This window comes from Chrysemys picta, chromosome 18, assembly GCF_011386835.1.
Source record: "Chrysemys picta bellii isolate R12L10 chromosome 18, ASM1138683v2, whole genome shotgun sequence".
NCBI classification, from domain to species: Eukaryota; Metazoa; Chordata; order Testudines; family Emydidae; genus Chrysemys; species Chrysemys picta.
The window spans coordinates 17,537,331-17,557,179 of NC_088808.1; the positions used below are offsets into that span (position 1 = coordinate 17,537,331).

Below are 19,849 nucleotides of genomic sequence, written 5' to 3' on the forward strand. Positions count from 1 at the left end.
GAGCAGCCTCTAGATGGGGAAGGATCACTTCAAAAACCATGCTTGCAAGGGACAAAATGTGAATGCCCGGTGGGCATGTCTGCTACCCAGAGGCTATACAGCATGGGGCAACCAGGGGACCCACCATGCTCATCTCTTTGGAAAACCACTTGTATAGGTGTCTGAGTGATAAGCTGGGAAATCTAGCCCTGCATGTGACCCTTGCTGTAGGCACAAGACTATGGGATGTCTGTGTGTACCTGGAGGCCACAGCAGCATTGGTGGTACCCTGGCAGCACCAGTCTCTCAGTGGCGGCTGGGCCCGTTGTGCTTTTTTATTTATTTGTGTTTTTATTGGAAGCGTATTCATTTTTGGTTGTCGCCCTGCACGCAGGAGGCTGCTCTGATGAATGACCCCCATGGAGTTCTGTTCCCAAGGCACCCAGGCTTAAGGCAGGCCTTCAATGGACATCACTGTATATCAATACTACTCTAATTGTCCATGACATATAGTCTTGGCTTTTCTCCCAGACAGTCTAAATTAATCATACACTTCTGCTAGAGTAAATAGTCTATTCGATGGGATGTTATAGGGTTACAGCTCTTCCCCGCCCTTCCAGGAGCTTCTTTCTGTGCCTCTAATTTTCCATGTAGTTTACATACTAATGAGCTTCTGTGCAAGCGCACCTGGTGGATGTGTGAGCCAAACAGGTTCGCAAGCACAAAGTGCCCAGTGTTGCCGCTCACTCTGAGGCGGAGTGGATTTGGCAGAGGAGAGGATGTAGCCGGGGGCCAAATCCTTCAGCTTCTCATTCGCTCGGGCAAAACTGCCATTGACTTTGCCGAGCAGTTTGGCTGAGTGAGGAGTGAGTCTGAGCGAAACCAGAGCATCGGGGGTTTGCTCAGTATTTGCAAGCGCTCCAGGCACCAGCTGAGAGAGTCGACGGGAGAACAAAGACCTGGAGGCTCTGTGCACCAGAGTTCCAAGCTATGCTACCCATGCCCCCCTCCCGGAACCCTGCCAGTGCCCCCGCAGGACCTTCAGAGCAGCAGGTTGGATTCAGATCCTCTCCCATCTAAGGTGTATGTAGCCTCAGATTTCAGCCGGCCTCCTCAGTCATTCAGGGCCATGGCCTTTGGGCCAACAGTCATGCTGCTCTTTATACCTGGGACAGTCCCTCTTTGTCCTCTCTCCTCCTTCACATTCCTCTTCAGTCAATTCCTCACAAACCTTCCCCTCACCCCTTCTGCACAGTTGTCTTCTCTTGTGTTTGTCAGGGATCCTGTCTCCTCTCTCTGTGTAAGGTGCCCTGTTCATTCGTGGCTCTCTCTAAACATCTAATCATGACATTAAGGCTACGGTAGTGGTGTGACCCTCAACTCTGGTATCTGCTTTGTACCCAAATCACAGTGTTAAAGGTTCAGTTGGGCCAGACTTACAAAATCAACATGTTAAACATATAATGTTAAGAGAAGCTGTAAATAAAATAGTAAATTTCTAGCAAAAATACAGGCTCTGTTATTTCAGTGTTACAAAAAGCAAAAACCCACTCAGGCTTAGCAAACTCACACTTGCAAGTGTGCAAAGTGCAACATTAATGCTCATTTCCAAAGGCAAACAAAATGTGATGCCCCATAGGGATATGTGGCCCACCGAACTCTCTGGGGGAGGCAAAGACCTGCTGGATTTACTCAGTAGCCAATGGACAGGATCACTTGCCAGCCAGGACTTCTCTAAGGTGGACAAAAGTTTCTCTTTGGGGAATATACACACAGTTACGGAGAAAGTTATCAGCTGGCTACATGGGCACATGGAAGCCTCTGGTATGAATGATGGCCAAGAGACAAGGCCTTTCAGGTTGAATAGGACCAGTTTTGTTCATCAGCAAATTAAAAATTTCTAACAACCTGCATTTTGGTGTGGGGGGTGGCAGTGGAATTCTTTTCCACCGTAGGAAAAAAAGCTTCACAGCTGGCAGCTTGTTTCTGGTCACGATCCCGACCGGAATAAAGAGCGAGTGCTGCATAACTTTCATACGGTCCTTCAAGGTGGTGAACAGGTGCATGTTGAGATACAGACGCCCCAGTCTCCAGGCAGGGGGAGAATCTTATCACACGCAGCAGCAGAGAGTGGAGCAGTCCAGTTTGGCGGGGTTTCCTGCATTCCCTGCCTTCTTGTTCACCTTGGGCAGCAACAGGACAAAGGACATGGCCAAGGCACAATGGTAGAAGCTATGCACATAGGTGTAATCCCACTCCTGCAACCAAAGAGACCGTCAGTGAGAGTTTCCACGGCTGGAGGATTTGGGTCCTCTCTGGGTTCAAGATTTTCACATCTCTGAAATTTTAGTATATTTCATATACACCCAGGACAGATTTAATCCCAGGGTTCTCTGCCCTGGGACCCCATTCAGCCTTTTTCCCTTCACTCAGTGCTTTGCTATTTGAAATTCAAGCTGTGCTGCTTAGTTGCAATTGGTCAAATAAATCACATGGTATTATTTCTGTTCCCTGACTGGATGAGCAATGCTCTTATAGGGCCTGATCCCAAAACCCATTGAAGTCAGCAGCAGTCTTTCCATTGACTTCAGTGGACTTTGGATCAAACCCATCAGCAGATTTCTGGTGTGAATGCCTGCTGCAGGAACCAGATTTAAAACGAGTTCTCTGCCACTGTCCTACATTTAGCTCTCTGCTGATGCTTGGATGTGCATGCTGAAAGGTTGCACTCTGAAGGCCACTCATGCTAGTAAAGGCCAGTCACATGGATGCTCACAGAAAGGGAAAACAAAAGAGAGGTGGACTGTTTGTGGCACTTTTTGCTGAGCTCTGGCTGGCTGTTGCTGCTTCAGCCTCCTGTGTGGGAAGCTCTGGTGATGTGCCGTGTGCAGTGTTACAGAGATACCAGTATGGCTTGAGGCTCTGAGATTAAGAGACCATGGGATAGCATCTAGCAACTCACTATCAACGCCTTTTGAATCATCCTAACAGCCAGAAATTGCAGTACCTCTCACCTAAGATGGTACAGCAACCTTCAACTGCTTTGGTATGCCTGAACTTAGACCCAGTATTGGCCAATCCCCACAGACATGGAATATGCCCTCATGAGGCTGGTCTCTGGTGTAATTTCACCCTTACGGTGTGAACATATTTGCTCCTCGTGGTCTCCCACAAAGGAGCTGTGTCCAAATAGGCTCACAACTACCTGACCCAGTGTGGTTTCCCTCCGTAACAAGACCAAGTTTCCAAAAGAGATTGGCTTCTATTTTGGCCAGGATGAATGCAGAGGACTTCTGAAAATGGGACCTCTATTCAGGACCCTCAATGGGAGCACCGAGCTCTTTGGAAAATCTCGCCCTTCGAGGAGCATCACTGAGAAATGCTCTGTGTACACGGCCTACCCGTCCTCTCTTACAGGCCATCTGGGCAATACTGGCCACGCCCACCACCCCAGGAATGAGATCCTGAGACCTCTGCCTCCCTTCAGTGTTGAAAAAGGGCTTCCTGCCTTAAACGGGCAACGGTGGAAAAGTAAAGTGGATTTAACACCTGCAGATTTGCACATTTCCCTGCTCTTGAATGAAGTGTTTCATTACCGTGCTTAGGAGAAGCTCAAGCAGAAGGAAGGAGGAGATTGTGGATGGGGGGGGGGAGGGGAATTTGTGCTAAGTGACACTTTTACGTTCTGCTAGAAGTTGCAATTACTTAAAGCTTTGAAAAATAATCCTCTGGCATCCCTGTGAAGTCGTATCGATTTGCTCCCAATGCACAAAATGGCAGTAACGCAACAGCTGAACACATGATCAGCTAGAGGCTGTGTCAAGAGTGTTATCTTATTCCTCTCCCCTTTCCTTCATGGACATTGGTGACGTAGGGCCTTCTATACAGGAAAAGAGTATAGTCTACTGGTTACAACAGAAGATTTAGGGCCCAATCCAATGCCCATTGGAGTCAATCAGCGTCCTTCCACTGAGTTCAGTGGACATTGGATCAGGCCCTTCATCAGAACTCCTGGGTCATGTTCCTCACTCTGACACTGATTTGTGTTTTGACCTTTGGCTAAATCACACATGGCCAGATATTCAAGCGCCCCCCGCCCCCCACCGGAGAAAATTGTGAGCTGTCCACAGACAACTGGAAAAAGAGGCAAAAAATCTTTATCAACTAAATTATTCGCTATCAATTCTTTGCCCAATTCTGGTTACAATTAATAGATAGAGGCCTGCGCAGATACAAAATTTGTATCCACATCTGCTCTGCAATCTGCAAACATAGTCCATGGATAGCCGTGGCTATAAAGCGGATATCTCCAGATTTGCAGGGCTCTATTGATAGACCAGTTTTTCTCCTTTCAAAGCTGTTCAATGCACTGGGTTGAAGGCATTCCCGTGGGGAGCTGCGTGAGAGGGTGGCATGCCCACAGTGAGAAGCTGTCAGTTTAAATAGTCTCGTTAGCACCTCTAGCAGAGCTTCCCCAGGCCCGGTAGTGCAGTGAGTTAGGGCATGAAGGGTTGGATCCATGAAGGGATTTAGGCGTTGCAATACGCAGTGTCGTAGAGCCCACTTTTTAGATGCTTAGAAAACAACTCTGCGATCCACAAAGCCTGAGTGAGGCACCTAGAAGCCAATAAAATGCATGGGGAAGATAGGGGCCTTAGAATGCAATCCACAAAAGCCAACGCGCCAGGTGGGGAGCTGCCTAAGCTAGCCAATGGGAGATACCGACAAGGAAGGGAATTGAACCTGGGTCTCTGTCAGTCCAGGTGAGCACTCTAACTGCTGGGTAGTGGCCCCACCCCTTCCTCCTTCAGCAGGATTTCGTATGGGGCCCAACCCATTACATGGCCTCTGCGTATGTCTACTGGATCGGGCCCCACACATGATTTAGGCAGATGAATACCCGGCTTCCCCTGGTTCGTGAGTTGCTCTGGGGCTTAGGCAGGAGATAGGTCTCCAGACGCTTAGGGTGAGGCAGCCACACACACATTCAGAGGCAGTAACATGGGCACCGAGGGACCTTTCACCTGACACTTAGGTGCCGAGTGAGTTTGGGGGCGTACAGGGTTTGGCGGGAGTCTTGGGGATGGCAGGGAGCCAAAACAGGGATGTAGGCACCTAAACCACCACTCAGCACAGTGTCTGCTCAGGTGAGCCTCTGGCAGTGGTTTTTATATGTGAAAAAGACACCTGTCCGCTGGCACCTGGACTAAGAGTAAGACCCGCTGACTAGGCAATAATTTTAGATGAATTCTGGCCTGGGCTGGATTTGAGCCAGAGATCCTCTTACCCTGGGAATATCCTTCACACCCTGTCATTATCACCGTAATTTATTGTGCAAACAGGTACCTCAAAAAAGAATCTCAGCATGAGTGCTAACGCCCCAAAGCAGAAGCCTGGGCCTATCTGTTGTGTGTAGACGCTCTTGTCTGGGTAGAGGCCTCTCTTCTCTTTCATCTTCTGCAGCTGGAAGGGAACAGAAAGCATGTGAAGCCCTTTCACCCCACGTTCAGTGTCGTCGTTCAGCTTCTGAAAGATCCCATGCAAGTAAAAAGCAAACCAAGCAAAACTTCTGATCGTGACTGGCTGGTGGGTTACTCTCTTTGATCCTAAAGCTCTTAATGCCTGGGACCAGACCAGAGGTTCACTTGAGCAGGGACTATGCCGGATAGTGGACAAAAATGTCCTCTGATTAAAACACCAAGCCACGTAGTCATTTGTGATCGAAAACAGGATTTTAAAGCCAGCTCTTTGGAGCTGAGAGGTCCCCAGTGCCCTGGAGATTTCTGCCAGAGGCACTGACTATAATTTGGGCTTTAGAAAGTGAACAGGATAATTGAGAAGCAGGCAGTTTAACCTTGGGCATCCCATCCTCATATGCAACTGCCCACAGGAGTGCCATATGTTATTCTAATGCCAGGATATTCTTCATCATTCTCTTTTCATGGGTCTTTCACTGCCGGGCAGGTGGGTCAACGGCAGGGCCGTCTCCAGCATTTCTGCCGCCCCAAGCAAAAAAAAAAAAAAGCCGCGATCGGCAGTGGTGGCAGTTCAACGGCAGGTCCTTCGCTCCTAGAGGGAGTGAGGGACCCGCCGCCCCCGAATTGCCGCAGGTGCCGCCCCTCTCCCTTGGCCACCCCAAGCACCTGCTTGTTAAGCTGGTGCCTGGAGCCGGCCCTGGTCAACGGACTCCATATGTCCATGTCCCATCTTCATGGTGGCCAATCCATTGCATAGCTTCCCGCCATGAAGATTGAATGTGGACATATGGAGTCTGCTGACACAGCTGCCAGGCAGTGAAAGCCCCATGAAAAGAGAATGATGAAGAATATCCGACATGGCACCTGTAAGAGAGACGTGTTTGGTTTGAAGTTTTCACAGGATCATGGGGAATGAGGCAATCTGGGTAAAGGGCCATCTTTATCTCGAAGGTATGTTGGTTTTTCCGGGTTGGGGTGTGAGGCCTCTAAAAAGTGCATGGAGAACAGTATGCTGGGGATGGGAGAGCCATGAGATTTCTCTGGGTTGGGCAGGAGGCTGGTCTTGTGTTTAAGGCAGTGGACTGGGATTCAGGAGATCTAGGTTCAATTCCCATCTCTGTCACAGACTCCCTGTATGATCTTGGGCCAGTTACTTAGTCCTCTCTGTGCTTCACTTCCCATCTGCAAAATGGGGCTGGCTGCTGCATGTCTAGCTGTAAGTCTTTGGGCCAGGGACTATGTGTTTGCATTGTACAGTACCTAGTACAATGCGACTCTGATCTTCGTTGTGGCTTCTAGGGGCTCTACAGTAATACAATAAATACTAATAAAGGCGTATTAGCTCTCTGCAGGGTTTTAGGTGAAGGTTAGTGACATTATTAACTTGGGACTTGGCTCACTGAATTTCCCATGATGCTTGATGCTTACACAATCTATGTTCTATCAAGTTTACTCACACACACTCACTCTCTCTCTCTCTCTCTAATAACTCTGCATCCGAAGAAGTGGGTATTCACCCACGAAAGCTTATGCTCCAATACGTCTGTTAGTCTATAAGGTGCCACAGGACTCTTTGCTGCTTTTACAGATCCAGACTAACACGGCTCCCCCTCTGATATCTAATAATTCTGACACTCTCTCTAATAAATCTGACCTGTAGCAACCTATGTTTTGCGGCATGATATGCCCTTTGGCAGGCCACTGTTTTCTAGTTACCCCCAGAAGTTGGAAACCACGTGGTGTAGCCTTAAAACAGAATCAGGCCTGTGTTTGTTCAACCAGAATTATGGCTCTGCGGTACCACCTGTTTTTATGCAAATCTTCCATTGATTTCAGGGCAATTCACCAGACCACACGACCTCCTGGTTATTGTAAAAACTCCATGAATATATTCTTGATGACTAGCGGATCTCATGTTCTTATGTTTCTAGAGTGGCTCAGACCAATCAAATCTGGCAATTATCACAAAAGCTTTTTGCTACTTGCCCGCTTTCCGTTTTCATTTCATTTATTCTTCTCCTAGAATAACTCCATTTCCCTTCTGAATCCAGCCCCAGTGTCATCATGCACAGCAGACTTTGGTTTAGAAAAGAAAATTATTCCCCCGGCAGTGTCTTCTCTGTAGCTTGAAAGCTTTACTGGGAAATTCCCAATCTGTTCTTTGATGGTAGCCTGAGAGGTGGGTACAAGCAGAACTCAGGGCTTACGTGGGCTGATGTGGTGGATAGAACTCGGCAGCTCTCTGTCCAGAAGTGACTTTTAGCCCATGTAAAGTGGCCAGCTTACCCATTTCACGGTTATCACAAGGACGGCCGTCCCGATTGGTCCCGAGTAGACGCCATATCCCCATCGGTCATGGTAAATCCTCACGGCTATAGTGAGCACGCCGAACATCACAAAGGTCGATCTTTTAGGCTCATCGAACTCTGCCAGAGCTGCAAGGCACAAACCAAAGTGAGGATCAGAGCATCTAATCTTCCATTGCTTTGATTTTCCTCCAGATACTTGGTGTTTCGACAGCACCTTCCATCCAAGGGTTCACTTTGGGCTAAACATGGCTGACGGAAGCCTTGAGAATTTGATCCTAACCCCACCACATCTCTATTAGGTTGGTATTATTATACAGTGCATGGGGAAAGTGAAGTATAGGGAGGCAAAGTGGCTTGCCCAAGGATGGGCAGGAAATCTCTGGCAGAGTTGGGAGTAGATCCCAGATCTCCTGACTCCCAGGCTCTCCGAGGGGGAAAAAAAGGTAATTTAATGTCTCATGAAAATGTTCCACCCAGCAGTTCATTTCCTTCCTTCCTTCTCAACCGAGACCAGCTTTAGTCAGAGGTGAGAGAGTCACCTACAGTGCCGCATCTAAGATAGCATCGAAGAGCACTGAGATCACCAGAGCTACCTGCCTCCAGGCAAGCAGGGGTTAAGGGGAGGTTAGCAGAACACCTGCAGGAGACACTGTGAAGCTTTTCCACAGAGAATGAGATTCTAGCTGCAGACAGGGCTTTGGTGCACATTTTGGTGCAATGGGGACATACTGAGATTCCTAAATGTATCTTACACAGGGGACACCAACTGCTGTCCAAGAGGATGGTGATCAATTGTTCTCCATGTCCGTTGAAGGTAGGACGAGAAGTAATGGGCTTAATTTGCAGCAGGGGAGATTTAGGTTAGATAGTAGGAAAAACTGTCTAACTTCAAGGGTAGTTAAGCTCTGGAACAGGCTTCCAAAGGAGGTGGTAGAATCGCTTCCATCGGAGGTTTTTAAGAACAACTGTAAAATGGAGCGATCTAAGACCAGCTAGTTCTAAAGCACCTGGCCCTCTCTGCACGCAGAACAAACAGGGCTAGGAATATTCATCCAGTCTGATGGCCCACTCAGTGCTTTATAATATTTCATGTGGCGGCTTTCCCAGCTGACAAACTGCCCAGGATCGGATCAGTTAGCACTGTGTAGCTGGCTACCTCCTTCCCCCAAGTCATCAATTACAGACCGAGAGAAGCAGTAGGAAGCTTGCCTCTGACATTTTCTGCTTGTCTGTCAAAACAATTAAGGTTTGGAACGGCACAAGACTGCATTGTATTGTACTGGGCAGTGGCACAAAGGGGATATTTCCCATTGTCCCACATGGTGGCATGACATAATTGTGACTATTATTAATTATTTGTATTACTGTGCTGCCTAGGGGCCTGAGTCATAAGCTAGGACCTTATTGTGCAAGGTGCTGTACAAACACAGACCCACTAACAATATTAGCCACGACGATAATTTCTTCCTAGTAAAGTGCTATGAGGAGATCCAACTGCAGAAATCTTGTTAATAGTTTAGGCAGAACTTGGGCCCATCTAGTTCTTTAGTACCCTAGCGTGAGACAGGCCTTGCTGTGTTATCTGTAGGGAATATAAACTGCACGATTATTTCAGACCAACGGCTGGGCAGACAAGCGCTCACATGGCTTAGAGGTCTCGTGTGTGGGGCTTTCCAAGGCACCTTTGCAGAAAGAGACGAAGGGTAAAACTTTTCAAATGTCTCAGAGATTTAGGAACCTACGTTCCATTTTCATAAGTGACGCAGGCACTCAGGAGCCTGCGTCTCATTGAAAGTCAAAGGGATTTAGGCTCTTAAGGGACTCAGTCCCTTTTGAAAATGGAAATTAGGCTTCTAAATCAATTAGGGTGGCCAAATTTACTGACCCTCCGAGACACACACAATAATCTTCAGAAGTTCAAGAGCCACAAGACACGCACAACCAGCCCCAGGGGGTGGCACCTCCCGGAGCTTGGGGCTTCTGCCCCGATGGCCACCTGCGGGGCTAAAGCGATTAGACACCCCTCCATGCAGGGCAGAAGCCCCGAGCCCCCCCACGCCCAGTCTGGTAGGCAGAGAATGGGGGTGTGTGGAGGGGGAGCTCCGCGAGCTGTACTTTAACCACATGCGGCTCACGAGCCACAGTTTGGCCCTGTCTGACTTAGACACTTTCGAGAGGTTAAGATTTCCAAAGATGATGGTGAATTTAGCCACACCGCTCCCATTAATTTCAGTGGGACTTGTGTCGCTAAATTCCCCTAGTTGACTTTGCAAGTGCCAACCAAACTCTACAGATTTCAGGGGGTGGTGGTTGATTTCACTTTCCCAGGAGATCCTGGGGAACGACGTAATATTCAGTTTTCCAGGCGGACACGCCAAGGCACTTGAGACAATTGAACCAGTGGTTCAGCCGTGGTAGGATCTCTAGCTTCCTCCTTATTCTCTTCACTTTGAGCCCTCCGCCCTAACAACTTTGCACCATCTTCTACATGTGATCCTATAGGACTATTCTGGCCCTGTCCACCCTAAGATCTGAATCCTGCTAACTAGCTCTGGATGCAGCATAAGCTGCACGGACACCTGCTTGAAGTTTGGAACCTTGAAGTCGCCAATGCAAGTAAATTATTAGAGGCTTTTGTTTAGCACAGAATCAGGTAATAACTGATTAAAAGTTATGGCTCCCAGTGGGCTCCATGCGTTTCCAGCTTACCCAGCTGTGTTATGGCTGTCCTGGATTTGCATTCCAGGAAACATGCCCAAGGGTCTGGACGGACGCACATGTGTGTTCAATCTTTACAAGCAACACGGTGAAAAGCTATCCCGCGTTTCAGTCGCCACACCTTCTATGTCCTTGGATCACATTTTTACAGGGATAAATGTCCGCATTTTAATTTGTTTCCCTGCTGGTCAATAGTTTAAACCTCTTAGTTCTGATTTTTTTGTAAAATTCAATAATAAAGCAATCAAGTTCAACCTAGCTGCAACCAGCCAAGATATATAGATTAAATCTCACTTACCTTCAAATTGCTATAGTCTAGTGGAGAGTGGCCCTGGAATCTTATTTGCCTATTTTTTTAAAGTCATCCCAATGGAGAGTTCAAACATGATGAATAGACTAGGAACCAACTGAACCCTTCCCTTGATACTCCAACTGTTGTTGAGCTCAACCATATTTGTGATTAACTTTTCCCACACTCATTTTAACATACAGAAGGTTTATCATGTTCCTTGTTGTGGGGTGAAGTACTCCTGTCCCCCTCTTCTGTGTAAATGCTGCATAAGCTCCGGATTCCCTGGCCTTGAAAGGCCATGGAAAGCAGGGATTGGCCAAGTCATCCTTCCATCAAAAGAGACCAGAGAGGTGGGGATAAAATGGTCTCAAGGCACGTTGGGAATGTGACTGTGTAAACTCTCACTTGAGCATTGGGAAGGCTGGTAGAGTTGAGTGATTTGTCAGTCGTTCATGTGAATCAAGATAGAGAGTATATATTCTAGAGCTGGTTGGAATTTTTTGAATGAAACATGTTTTTGTTGAAAACTGACCTTTTTGCCAAAATCAGAAATTCTTGTTTTTTCAAAGAATGTGTGGACAGTATCGGAGAGGGAAAATTTTGTCTTTTGTTTTTCTGCATTTTTTTGTTCTTTTTTTTTCTTTGCCCTTTCTTTTCCCTTTATGGAAAAAGGAAAAATAAAGCAGGGAAATGGGAAACATGGAGGGGAAAGGAAAAAATGAAAACGCTCAAAACCCACAGATTTTAAATAAAAAAGGGTAATGAGGTAATTTTTCCATTTCCCAACATGCTCTGATATTTCCTCACAGCCAAAATCAGGCCCTGACAAACCAGGGGGATTTATTTGTTAGAAGAAATTAGTTTTGATTTGCTTATGTATGTTTGCCAGAGTTTGAAGAAGTGAGCCCTGGCATAAAAAGATGTGCTTAGGAGTTGATAATGGTGGTGGACATTCATCTGTGGGCTTCTTGGCTTCCAGGGCGAGGAGTGTGGTACAAATACCTAAACAGACCTGTCAAGAATCAGTGCTTGTCTCCAGATCCAGAGCTTTTCCAGCCACTCTTTAGGACAGGTACTGTCTATTTGTTCGGAGTTTGTACAGCACCTAGCACAATGGGACCCTGGCCTGTGATAATAGGCCTGAGGCCCTAGCACAATTCAAATCATAGGAATCCACAGCTTGGGTTGGGTTCCGTAAGGGAACATCTCAAAGTTGGGTCCGATCTTAGACAAGTGCTTGTCTAAGATCAGGGGTCAGAGGAGACAGCCTCTTTCTCATGACTGAAGCACACTAACCAGTGTGACACAGACACCAATAAGTCCTGTACCTAAGACACCAACCCACAAATATTGCAACATGTTAAGAACCGATAAAGACTCTTGCTTACCCATCAGTGATACCCAAATGGACAAAGCCGTCCCGTAGATGCTGAAATACTCCAGGATATCATATCGCATGAAACACAGCACTGACAAACCAGGTCCATCACATGCATGGTAAATCTATTAAAAAGGATAATACAAAGGCACGTTACAAATGAAAACATGACCATGGAAATTCGTTAGTTTCCATTGTATCTTTGCTCCTTATCAAGCCATAAAGTCTTGATTCAAAGCCCGCTGAAGAAAAAGGAGACTCCCTTTGATTTCAATAGGTACTGGATCAACCTTAAGGGTAGGTCTGACACTGCAACTAGAGGTGTGGCTGCAGTATGTGTAGACATACCTGAACTAGCTAACTCGAATAACAATAGTAATGAAGCCGCAGCAGCATAGACTAGCTGCTCAGATACATAGCCAGGGTCCTGGGCAGGCTTGAACAGCCCAGATCAAATGTCTGCACGTGTTGCAGTCACATCTCTGATTACAAAGTAGACATACAGTAAGTCAGCGGTCCAGTCAGGACCAGAACCCAGGAGTCCTGATTACAGCTGGGTGATTCATTCAATAATTGATTCAAGAAATGTTGCCTTTATTCCTGTTTGCGAGTTGCCTGTAGACAAGCATCCTTTTCGCTAATGAATTCATTGTGAAAAATCGTTTGCTGAAAGTCTTGGTCTGCAGCTGATCTGTGAACAGCTCATTGCCGGAATCTGTGATTGATGATCAAGGTGTTTCGAATGGAGACACAGATTACATGGTGAGCTTCCTTTCCCTAACTCTCGGGATCATGTTTCCGGTGTGAATGAATTCAAAATGGGTTTTCTGAGTGAAATTCTTCCACAGGCAGGGGTCAGCCCACAACTGAGCCTAAATGGGATTTACACTTTGTGCTGTTTTGCCGTGTAAGGGTGAGTTTCAACCTCTGCAGCATTCCCTTAAAATTCACTGGTTCAGTGGACGTTCCTGCCCGTAAACTCATTCACTACAATATTCGCAAAATGTTTTCATACACAATTGGCATGAGCACAGGCAAAGGAAATTCACTGGAAAAATCAAAGGCATATTTGTGCGAATTCTTTTGTCGTAAATATTGGCCTAGCTCTAGTTTCTTCCTCTGACAACTATACTCCACTAGGTCCCCTCTCCTGATTTGGTCTCTTACCCATTTGGCGACAAATAGACCTTAAACCATGCTTGCTGGCGTTTCTCTCTGGGGATCCCAATATCGTTTACGGTGAGAATTGCTGCAAGTTCTTCAGCCCGTTCTCTTTTCTATGGCAGCTTTTGCCATTGAGATAACTTTCCCCCCCTGCTTGGTGCTGGGCTTTGAGAAGGCTGGAGATGGGGAGGAGAGAGCTGGAGAGAGCATTTCTGGCTGAAGTAGAAGCACTTGTCTAAGATGGACAGATGCTTTCACTGGTCTGAAGAATTTCCTGTGGGGGAGTCCGAGTGGGACTATACAATGCAGCAGCAGCTGCAACACTGCGTTGCTTGTCCTGACATACTCTGACAGCCCTGGCAGCTGTCTCCCTTTTCTTACATTTTAATATTTTGCATCTTCACATTATTCTCTATGGGCCCAATCCACCTCCTATTGAAGTCCTTGGCAAGTTTTCTATTGGCTTCAGTGGGAGTTGTAATAGGTCCTAAAATGGTGCCGAATGTATTTACGTGGCATGGTATAGTTTTATTAGCTAGTCTGGTAGGTTTTTAGATGCTAGTTGGACTTTTTCCCCCTGTTAACAAGGCTGGCCTTTATAGTGAGGGATGAGCATGGCCCTGCGGATGGAGCATTGGATTGTGCATCTGGAGACGTGTGCTACTCCTAGCTCTGCCACCGATGTACTTTGATGATGCTGGGTATGTCACTTAACCTTCCTGTGCCTGCGTTTCCCTACATCTGTAACATGGGCGTAACGATTCTTACTTGCCATTATAAAGTGCTTTGAAATCTATGATTAAAAAGGCTAAATATTATATTAGTTCAGTTATTGGGCATGGTGGAAGAAATCCAGTTCTGTTCAGGTTCGTATACCATGCTCATCCCCATGGTCTCTTAAAGGTAACTATGTCGATGATGTGAATGCTATTCTGTATAGTGAAGCAGTGTGTGTATATAATAATAGAGTGAACAGTTGTGCAAAGTCCTACTCACCTGCATGACTAGAGCAAGTGAATTCATTATTTCCGTGTGCGCATGTGAACAAAATAGCTTTCCTACCCCCATTATTATCATGGGAAGGGAGGGCAAATAGGTTTTCAGTCTAGGCTGGTACAATTTCAAGACTGTTCTGCCAGACTGGAAGGTTAATAATCATCTTTCTTGATAACTCTGTGGCATCTCCCTCAATCTTTCCTCTGCTACTCCATAAATCCCCCCTTTTCCAGCGTTAATTTACACCATAATTCAGCTACTGTAAAATCAATAATTCCACCGCATGCTTTTGTCTAAAATTACAAAACATCAGCTTACTTTAAATACAGCTTAAAACCAAAATACAGGATGGCCACTTACTAACTGTAACGGACAAACTGACAGACACTACCACACCCTAAATGTGCAATTACGATAAAGGATTCAAATATATTTCCCTATGATCACTGCTCTGTGTTACCATAAACTGAAGAATCTCATTCAGGATACTCAGGGCAATACACAGTGGGAAATGCATCCAATAGTGGATATTTTTCAGATACGCAATACGTTATGTTCCCTCCCAGTGTCTGGTGTTTTCATAAGATTCCCATTAGTATTTCATAAGATTCCTGTTTGTTTGTTTTTAAATCTTTCAGCCCACTTGTATGTTTGTTTCCCAATGGAGACTCTGCAGAAAAGGGGTAAAATAGGACATTGCCAATGAAACAAACAGAAGGAATTCTTACCGCAACAAAGAACATAGTGAAGAAATAAACCATAGCTTCCATGTGGAATCTTCGCTTGGCTGCAATGCTGATGGTCGGGAGGAAGACCAGGCTGCTGATCGTTGGGAGAAGAAGCTTGGCAACTAATGAACCCATTGGGGGATGGGTGAAAATCACAGGAAAACTCGGAGGAATATTATTATTCAGAGGAATAAAACCTTTAAAAAAATCAGTAACAAAGCTGGTTAGAGAGGGCTCAGAAGGACAGCATGGAGCAGCTCTAAGTGGGACTACAGAGTGTTGTGGAAACAGCTGTGGCAAGTGTGCTTTAAAATTTAAATGCCCTGATGCTGGGTTCGTTCTAGGTGATGTCAGCAGATGACACGTGCCAGCAGCTGAAGGGGAAGATGGCACAGCAGCTGATGCCTTGCCCTTTAAATGGTCTTCACATTCTCTTTCTTTTTTTTTTTTAACATTCCTGAAACGCATTGGAGCTCAATGGGGACAAATGCCCTGTACCACCAAGCAAAACGCCCTTTGACACGTCTCACTCTTGCCCAGCATTTTTGTAAACAGGCTGTTATGGTGTCAAGAGAGAAGCAACATATATGGGTCAAGTTTTGTTCCCACTGACAGTAGCAGAGTGTACCTATGTGTATTTGAAAGGAGAACAGGCCTCATTTGGGCCAGTTAGTGACATGGATTACATGCTGGCACAAGAGGGTAAGGGGGCATAGGAATTCGGTTGTACCCACGCATGGGCCACGTGGACCTTGAATCCAGGAGCCCAGAAGTAAGCAGACTGCAGGCTTGGCTTTCTCCACCACCTCCCAGTTTGGCCGGGAATGGATGGATAGCTCCACCTCCTCAACTCATTGGCCAGGCAGCGGTGTCAGCCTATGTGTACTGTATGTGCTGCCGGGATAGCCCAAGAGTAAATTACTCCCCGCTGCAGCTAAGAGGAAGCAAAGGAAGAATTCTGACTCAGAGGGGTGTCAGGGAGTCACAGCGCCCCCCCAGGGCTACTCTTAAAGTGGTGTTAGAACAGGTTGAAAATGTATTAAATAAACAAAAAATATTAACAAAGAGTCCTGTGGCACCTTATAGACTAACAGACGTATTATGCGTCTGACAAAGTGGGTATTCACCCACGAAAGCTTATGCTCCAATACATCTGTTAGTCTATGAGGTGCCACGGGACTCTTTGTTGCTTTTTACAGATCCAGACTAACACGGCTCCCCCTCTGATACAAAAAATATTGTTCGTTGTCACTTTGTGGATTTTTTAGGTTTTCCATCATTTTTGTTATTGAAAACTGAAAAAGCATGATTTTTGGTTTTCAAATAAACAAACCAATTTTTTTTGACAAAAATGAAAAGTTTTGTGAGAAAATTTCCATTAGCTCAAAAAGCCATTTTTCCATTTAAAAAAAAAAAAGTTTTAAAGAAAAAATTGGAACCAGCTCTGGGAGGTGCGGTTTACATGCCACCCCTGCTCTATCCCGTTGCGTGTTAACATTCTGAGTAGTTTTCCATAGAAACCACTTACTTTAAAAGTATGGGTCACTTTACTCAATCTTAGTAGTACTTGCATTCAGTTGAAATCGTTGGACTGCTCTTGGAGTCAGGTAGAACTTGACAGAAGAAAGAGTGGCCAAACTTGGCCCTATGAGATGGCAACAGACCAGCTGTTTGTATTGGTTCTATCTGACCTTAAAATCTATGAACCTTAAATGTACATGGTCTGTGGAAAAACAATACACAGGAGAGTTTTTGTTGCTGACCTTGTGTCCTTTTACTTATCTGAAGCTATTTAAGTTCCAGACTTAACAGTGGCCATAAGGGTGTGGACTTCCCTATGATCCACCACCTAGAAAAGAACATACCAGCCGCAATGTCTCCTTCATTATTTTCTGCAACAAGCAGAGACCTAGGATTGGCTGTAATCCTTCCATAATTTCTCAGGTAGGGTGTTAAGGCACACTAGTCATTCAATGGGAAAACCACACAGGATTCCAACAGGTAACAATCCGTTACATGTTCTTGTCTTGTCGTTTGTGTGTTCTGACCCAGTTCAAATTCATCCTGTTTCTTAATAATGCCCTAAAGCTTTGCACCGTGGATCATATAGCATCTTAACTGCTGTCGATCTGTCTTAAATAGTGAAGCAGTAGAACTTTTCTGAAGGTAAAGAACTTCACCGGATCCCGGTGTGTTGAATAAAGCTGTATGAAAGGAAACCAAAAGCCAAGCAAACATTGTGCTGCTAATCTACTCAGTGGCCTCTCTCGTTTATTATGGCTTTTTATTATAGCCCTGTGGCTCCCCTCCTAGCTTAATATCTTTTCCTTGGAACCTTGGAGAGATTCTCAGCATCTTTTCAGTCCAGCTGTTCTTGTGAAGCAGGGAATAGGAATGTAATGCTTGAGCAATAGTCCCTGTGGTTGTGGGCACAAGTAGAAGATTGTGGGTCACGCTATGAGCTACCGTCTGTTTCTTGTACCGATAGGACAGGCTCGTTATCTCCCTGGAAGAGATCTCGCTGAAAGGGATGCTTGGAATGAGAGCCTTCTCTCTAAAACAATTTAGCCATGGTGGAAGGGGGGGAGCTTGTCAGTTTGGATTAATGCATTCACCTGCCCGCTTTGGAGATCTATGTCCAAATCCTTTCTTAGGTTACAAGTGGAATGAGTTTGCTGGGTTTCATCCCAGTCCCCTCTTTGTTTGCATCACAGTAACCACCATCCAGCTTATCCTGACTGGCCATTTCTGTTCTGGAAAGGGGTTGGGGTGGCAAAGCAGCAGGCAATGCAGTCTGGGACTGACGTGCATTTGCAGGGCTGTGTGGGGCCGCAGACTGGCATGGTAAGGGGTGTTGTGCTCAGGTTTGAAGTGCTTTGGGGGCCCAGGGAATGCTTTGGCAGACCTGTTTTCGGGAAGCTCGTTCAAAGTCTGCCCACACAATGCATGTGAATCCCCTGCTTTTATAAGTAATAAACTCACCACAAACATTTTAAAACTTACTAAATCTTCTCCAGTGTTCTCCTACCAGCCAACAAGGCAAAGCTGTAGGGGCGCACAAGCCACATGGTATTTCTGTTCCCTGAGATGGATGAGCATAATCCTGATAATCCTCTATCTAACCTCTCCATCCGGCTTTCATCACCATAGTACCTGGGTTGGAACAGTGTGAACGCTCCCAGAAAATGAATTTCACCACAAGGATCTGGATGAATTTTTGCCACGAGTATTTGGGCGTGTGAGCTACAATCGTGTTCTCCACGAACATTTGTACTAGTGCCATCACACGAATGTTTGCGGGAAGCAAATTGTGCACCTGGCCAAAGTGAATTTGTTTAAAAATACGACTGAATATTTGTAGAATTATTTCCCCCCCCCCCCACAGTAGTCTCTGCCCAAGCTTTACTTGGAACCCATTGGAAAGGAAGCCCAGTTGGCTGATGGATGCTGTAGGTGCCAGCCCTGGAAAGTGTTCTACCGAGCAATAAAAAGTGCTATAGTTCTCAGAAGCAAGAAAACATTCCACAGGTTGTTGAATTTTTTTTTTTCACAGCTGCAAACCCTGGGCCTGGTGTTTGGTTTGAAGCCAGCACTTTAGGCACCAAGGGGGAAAAAAACACATCAGTTTGCACATGTGTTCCAGCGATTAACAAAAAAAAAAAAAAAAAAAAAAAAAAAAAAAGGGACACCAAAGAAAACAGCAGGGCTGGGAAGGGCAGGTGGCTGGGTAACATCAGTAGTTGTAGCCCTGGGACTGCTGCTTAAAAGACCTTTGTTCAAACTACAGCCAATATAAAACAATGTGTTGGACACATAGGCCTTTCCAATGTAGATGGGAAATGTTCCATATGACAGAGGCTAAATTTTTTCTCTTTCTTAAACAAGTAGGAAATCTCAATGGATAAGCAAGTTTTCAGCTCATACACTCGGTACTCATGGAAAGCAAATTTTAGATTCATTTTCTGTGAGCATTTGCACCACTTAAACTCAGATACTAAGGTGATGAAAGCAAGATGGAGTGATACACCTTTAGATAACATGGGATAGGCATGAGAATAAAATAGGGCAGTGGTTTTCCACCTGTGGTCTGTGGACCCCTGGGGGCCTGCAGACTATGTCTAAGATTTCCAAAGGGGTCCACACCTCCATTTGAAATTTTTTAGGGGGGTCCACAAATGAAAAAAGGTTGAAAACCACTGGAATAGAGGATAATTCCTGTGCAGCAAAGGCCTCAAACTCAGTTTAGGACCAAAATATTTATTTAGATCAGCCATACTCAGAGGCTTGAGAGCAGTCAGTGGTTCTTTAATGTGTCTCCTGTGGTTCTTTGCAGCACATGATATTAAAACACGTTGTGATTTAATTATTAACCAGTTTACGTTATTAACCTAGCAGGATGCTTTTACTATGTTATTAAACAAGTGTAGCTGATAAAATAATAATACTCGGTCAGTCATTTTGCTGTGAGAATTATATAATATATAATGAATTCACACTGCTTCTGAACTACTGGAGGCTGAGTATCACTGACTTAGATTGTAAACTCATTGTGGCAGGGACTATGTATATAGAATAGTATCCTGATTTTGGTTGGAGTCTCTAGGCACTACCATGCTGCAAATAATTTAATATGTTGATGATGACGATAATGAGAGAACCATAGAGGGGCCTTCATTGTAAGAGCGTTCCTCTAGATTTTGAACACCTCTACAATAAGGGAGGTTGGGATCTGAATTTTGGTTCAGCCCAGATTTGGACCCAGTTGTTCACATTCCAAGCTCTCCCCAACATTTACGGGAGTTTGAGTT

At 45.6% G+C, this 19,849-nt stretch overlaps 2 protein-coding genes across 2 annotated transcripts in view; one reads left to right on the forward strand and one right to left on the reverse strand.

Annotated features, from left to right (window-relative positions):
• LOC135976492 (spidroin-1-like) overlaps positions 1 to 19,849 on the forward strand; it is a 925,731-nt gene that overhangs the window by 163,633 nt on the left and 742,249 nt on the right. The window lies entirely within an intron of this gene.
• Positions 1,441 to 15,384, reverse strand: MYMK (myomaker, myoblast fusion factor). Its single transcript, XM_005293248.4, has 5 exons — positions 15,042 to 15,384; positions 12,164 to 12,278; positions 7,743 to 7,891; positions 5,326 to 5,442; positions 1,441 to 2,237 (listed from the first exon to the last, which is right to left on the reverse strand). The coding sequence occupies exons 1-5, from the start codon at positions 15,174 to 15,176 to the stop codon at positions 2,091 to 2,093; spliced, it is 663 nt and encodes a 220-aa protein (XP_005293305.1). The 5' UTR covers positions 15,177 to 15,384; the 3' UTR covers positions 1,441 to 2,090.

Bases quoted from the DNA above. Each gene is read 5' to 3' on its own strand.
- MYMK (XM_005293248.4), bottom strand. From the start codon at position 15,176: ATGGGTTCATTAGTTGCCAAGCTTCTTCTCCCAACGATCAGCAGCCTG. The intron at 12,279-15,041 runs GTAAGAATTCCT...CCTTTTTAATAG, and splicing joins TCACTATGTTCTTTGTTGCG to ATTTACCATGCATGTGATGG. The intron at 7,892-12,163 runs GTAAGCAAGAGT...TGTGCCTTGCAG, and splicing joins CATTTGGGTATCACTGATGG to CTCTGGCAGAGTTCGATGAG.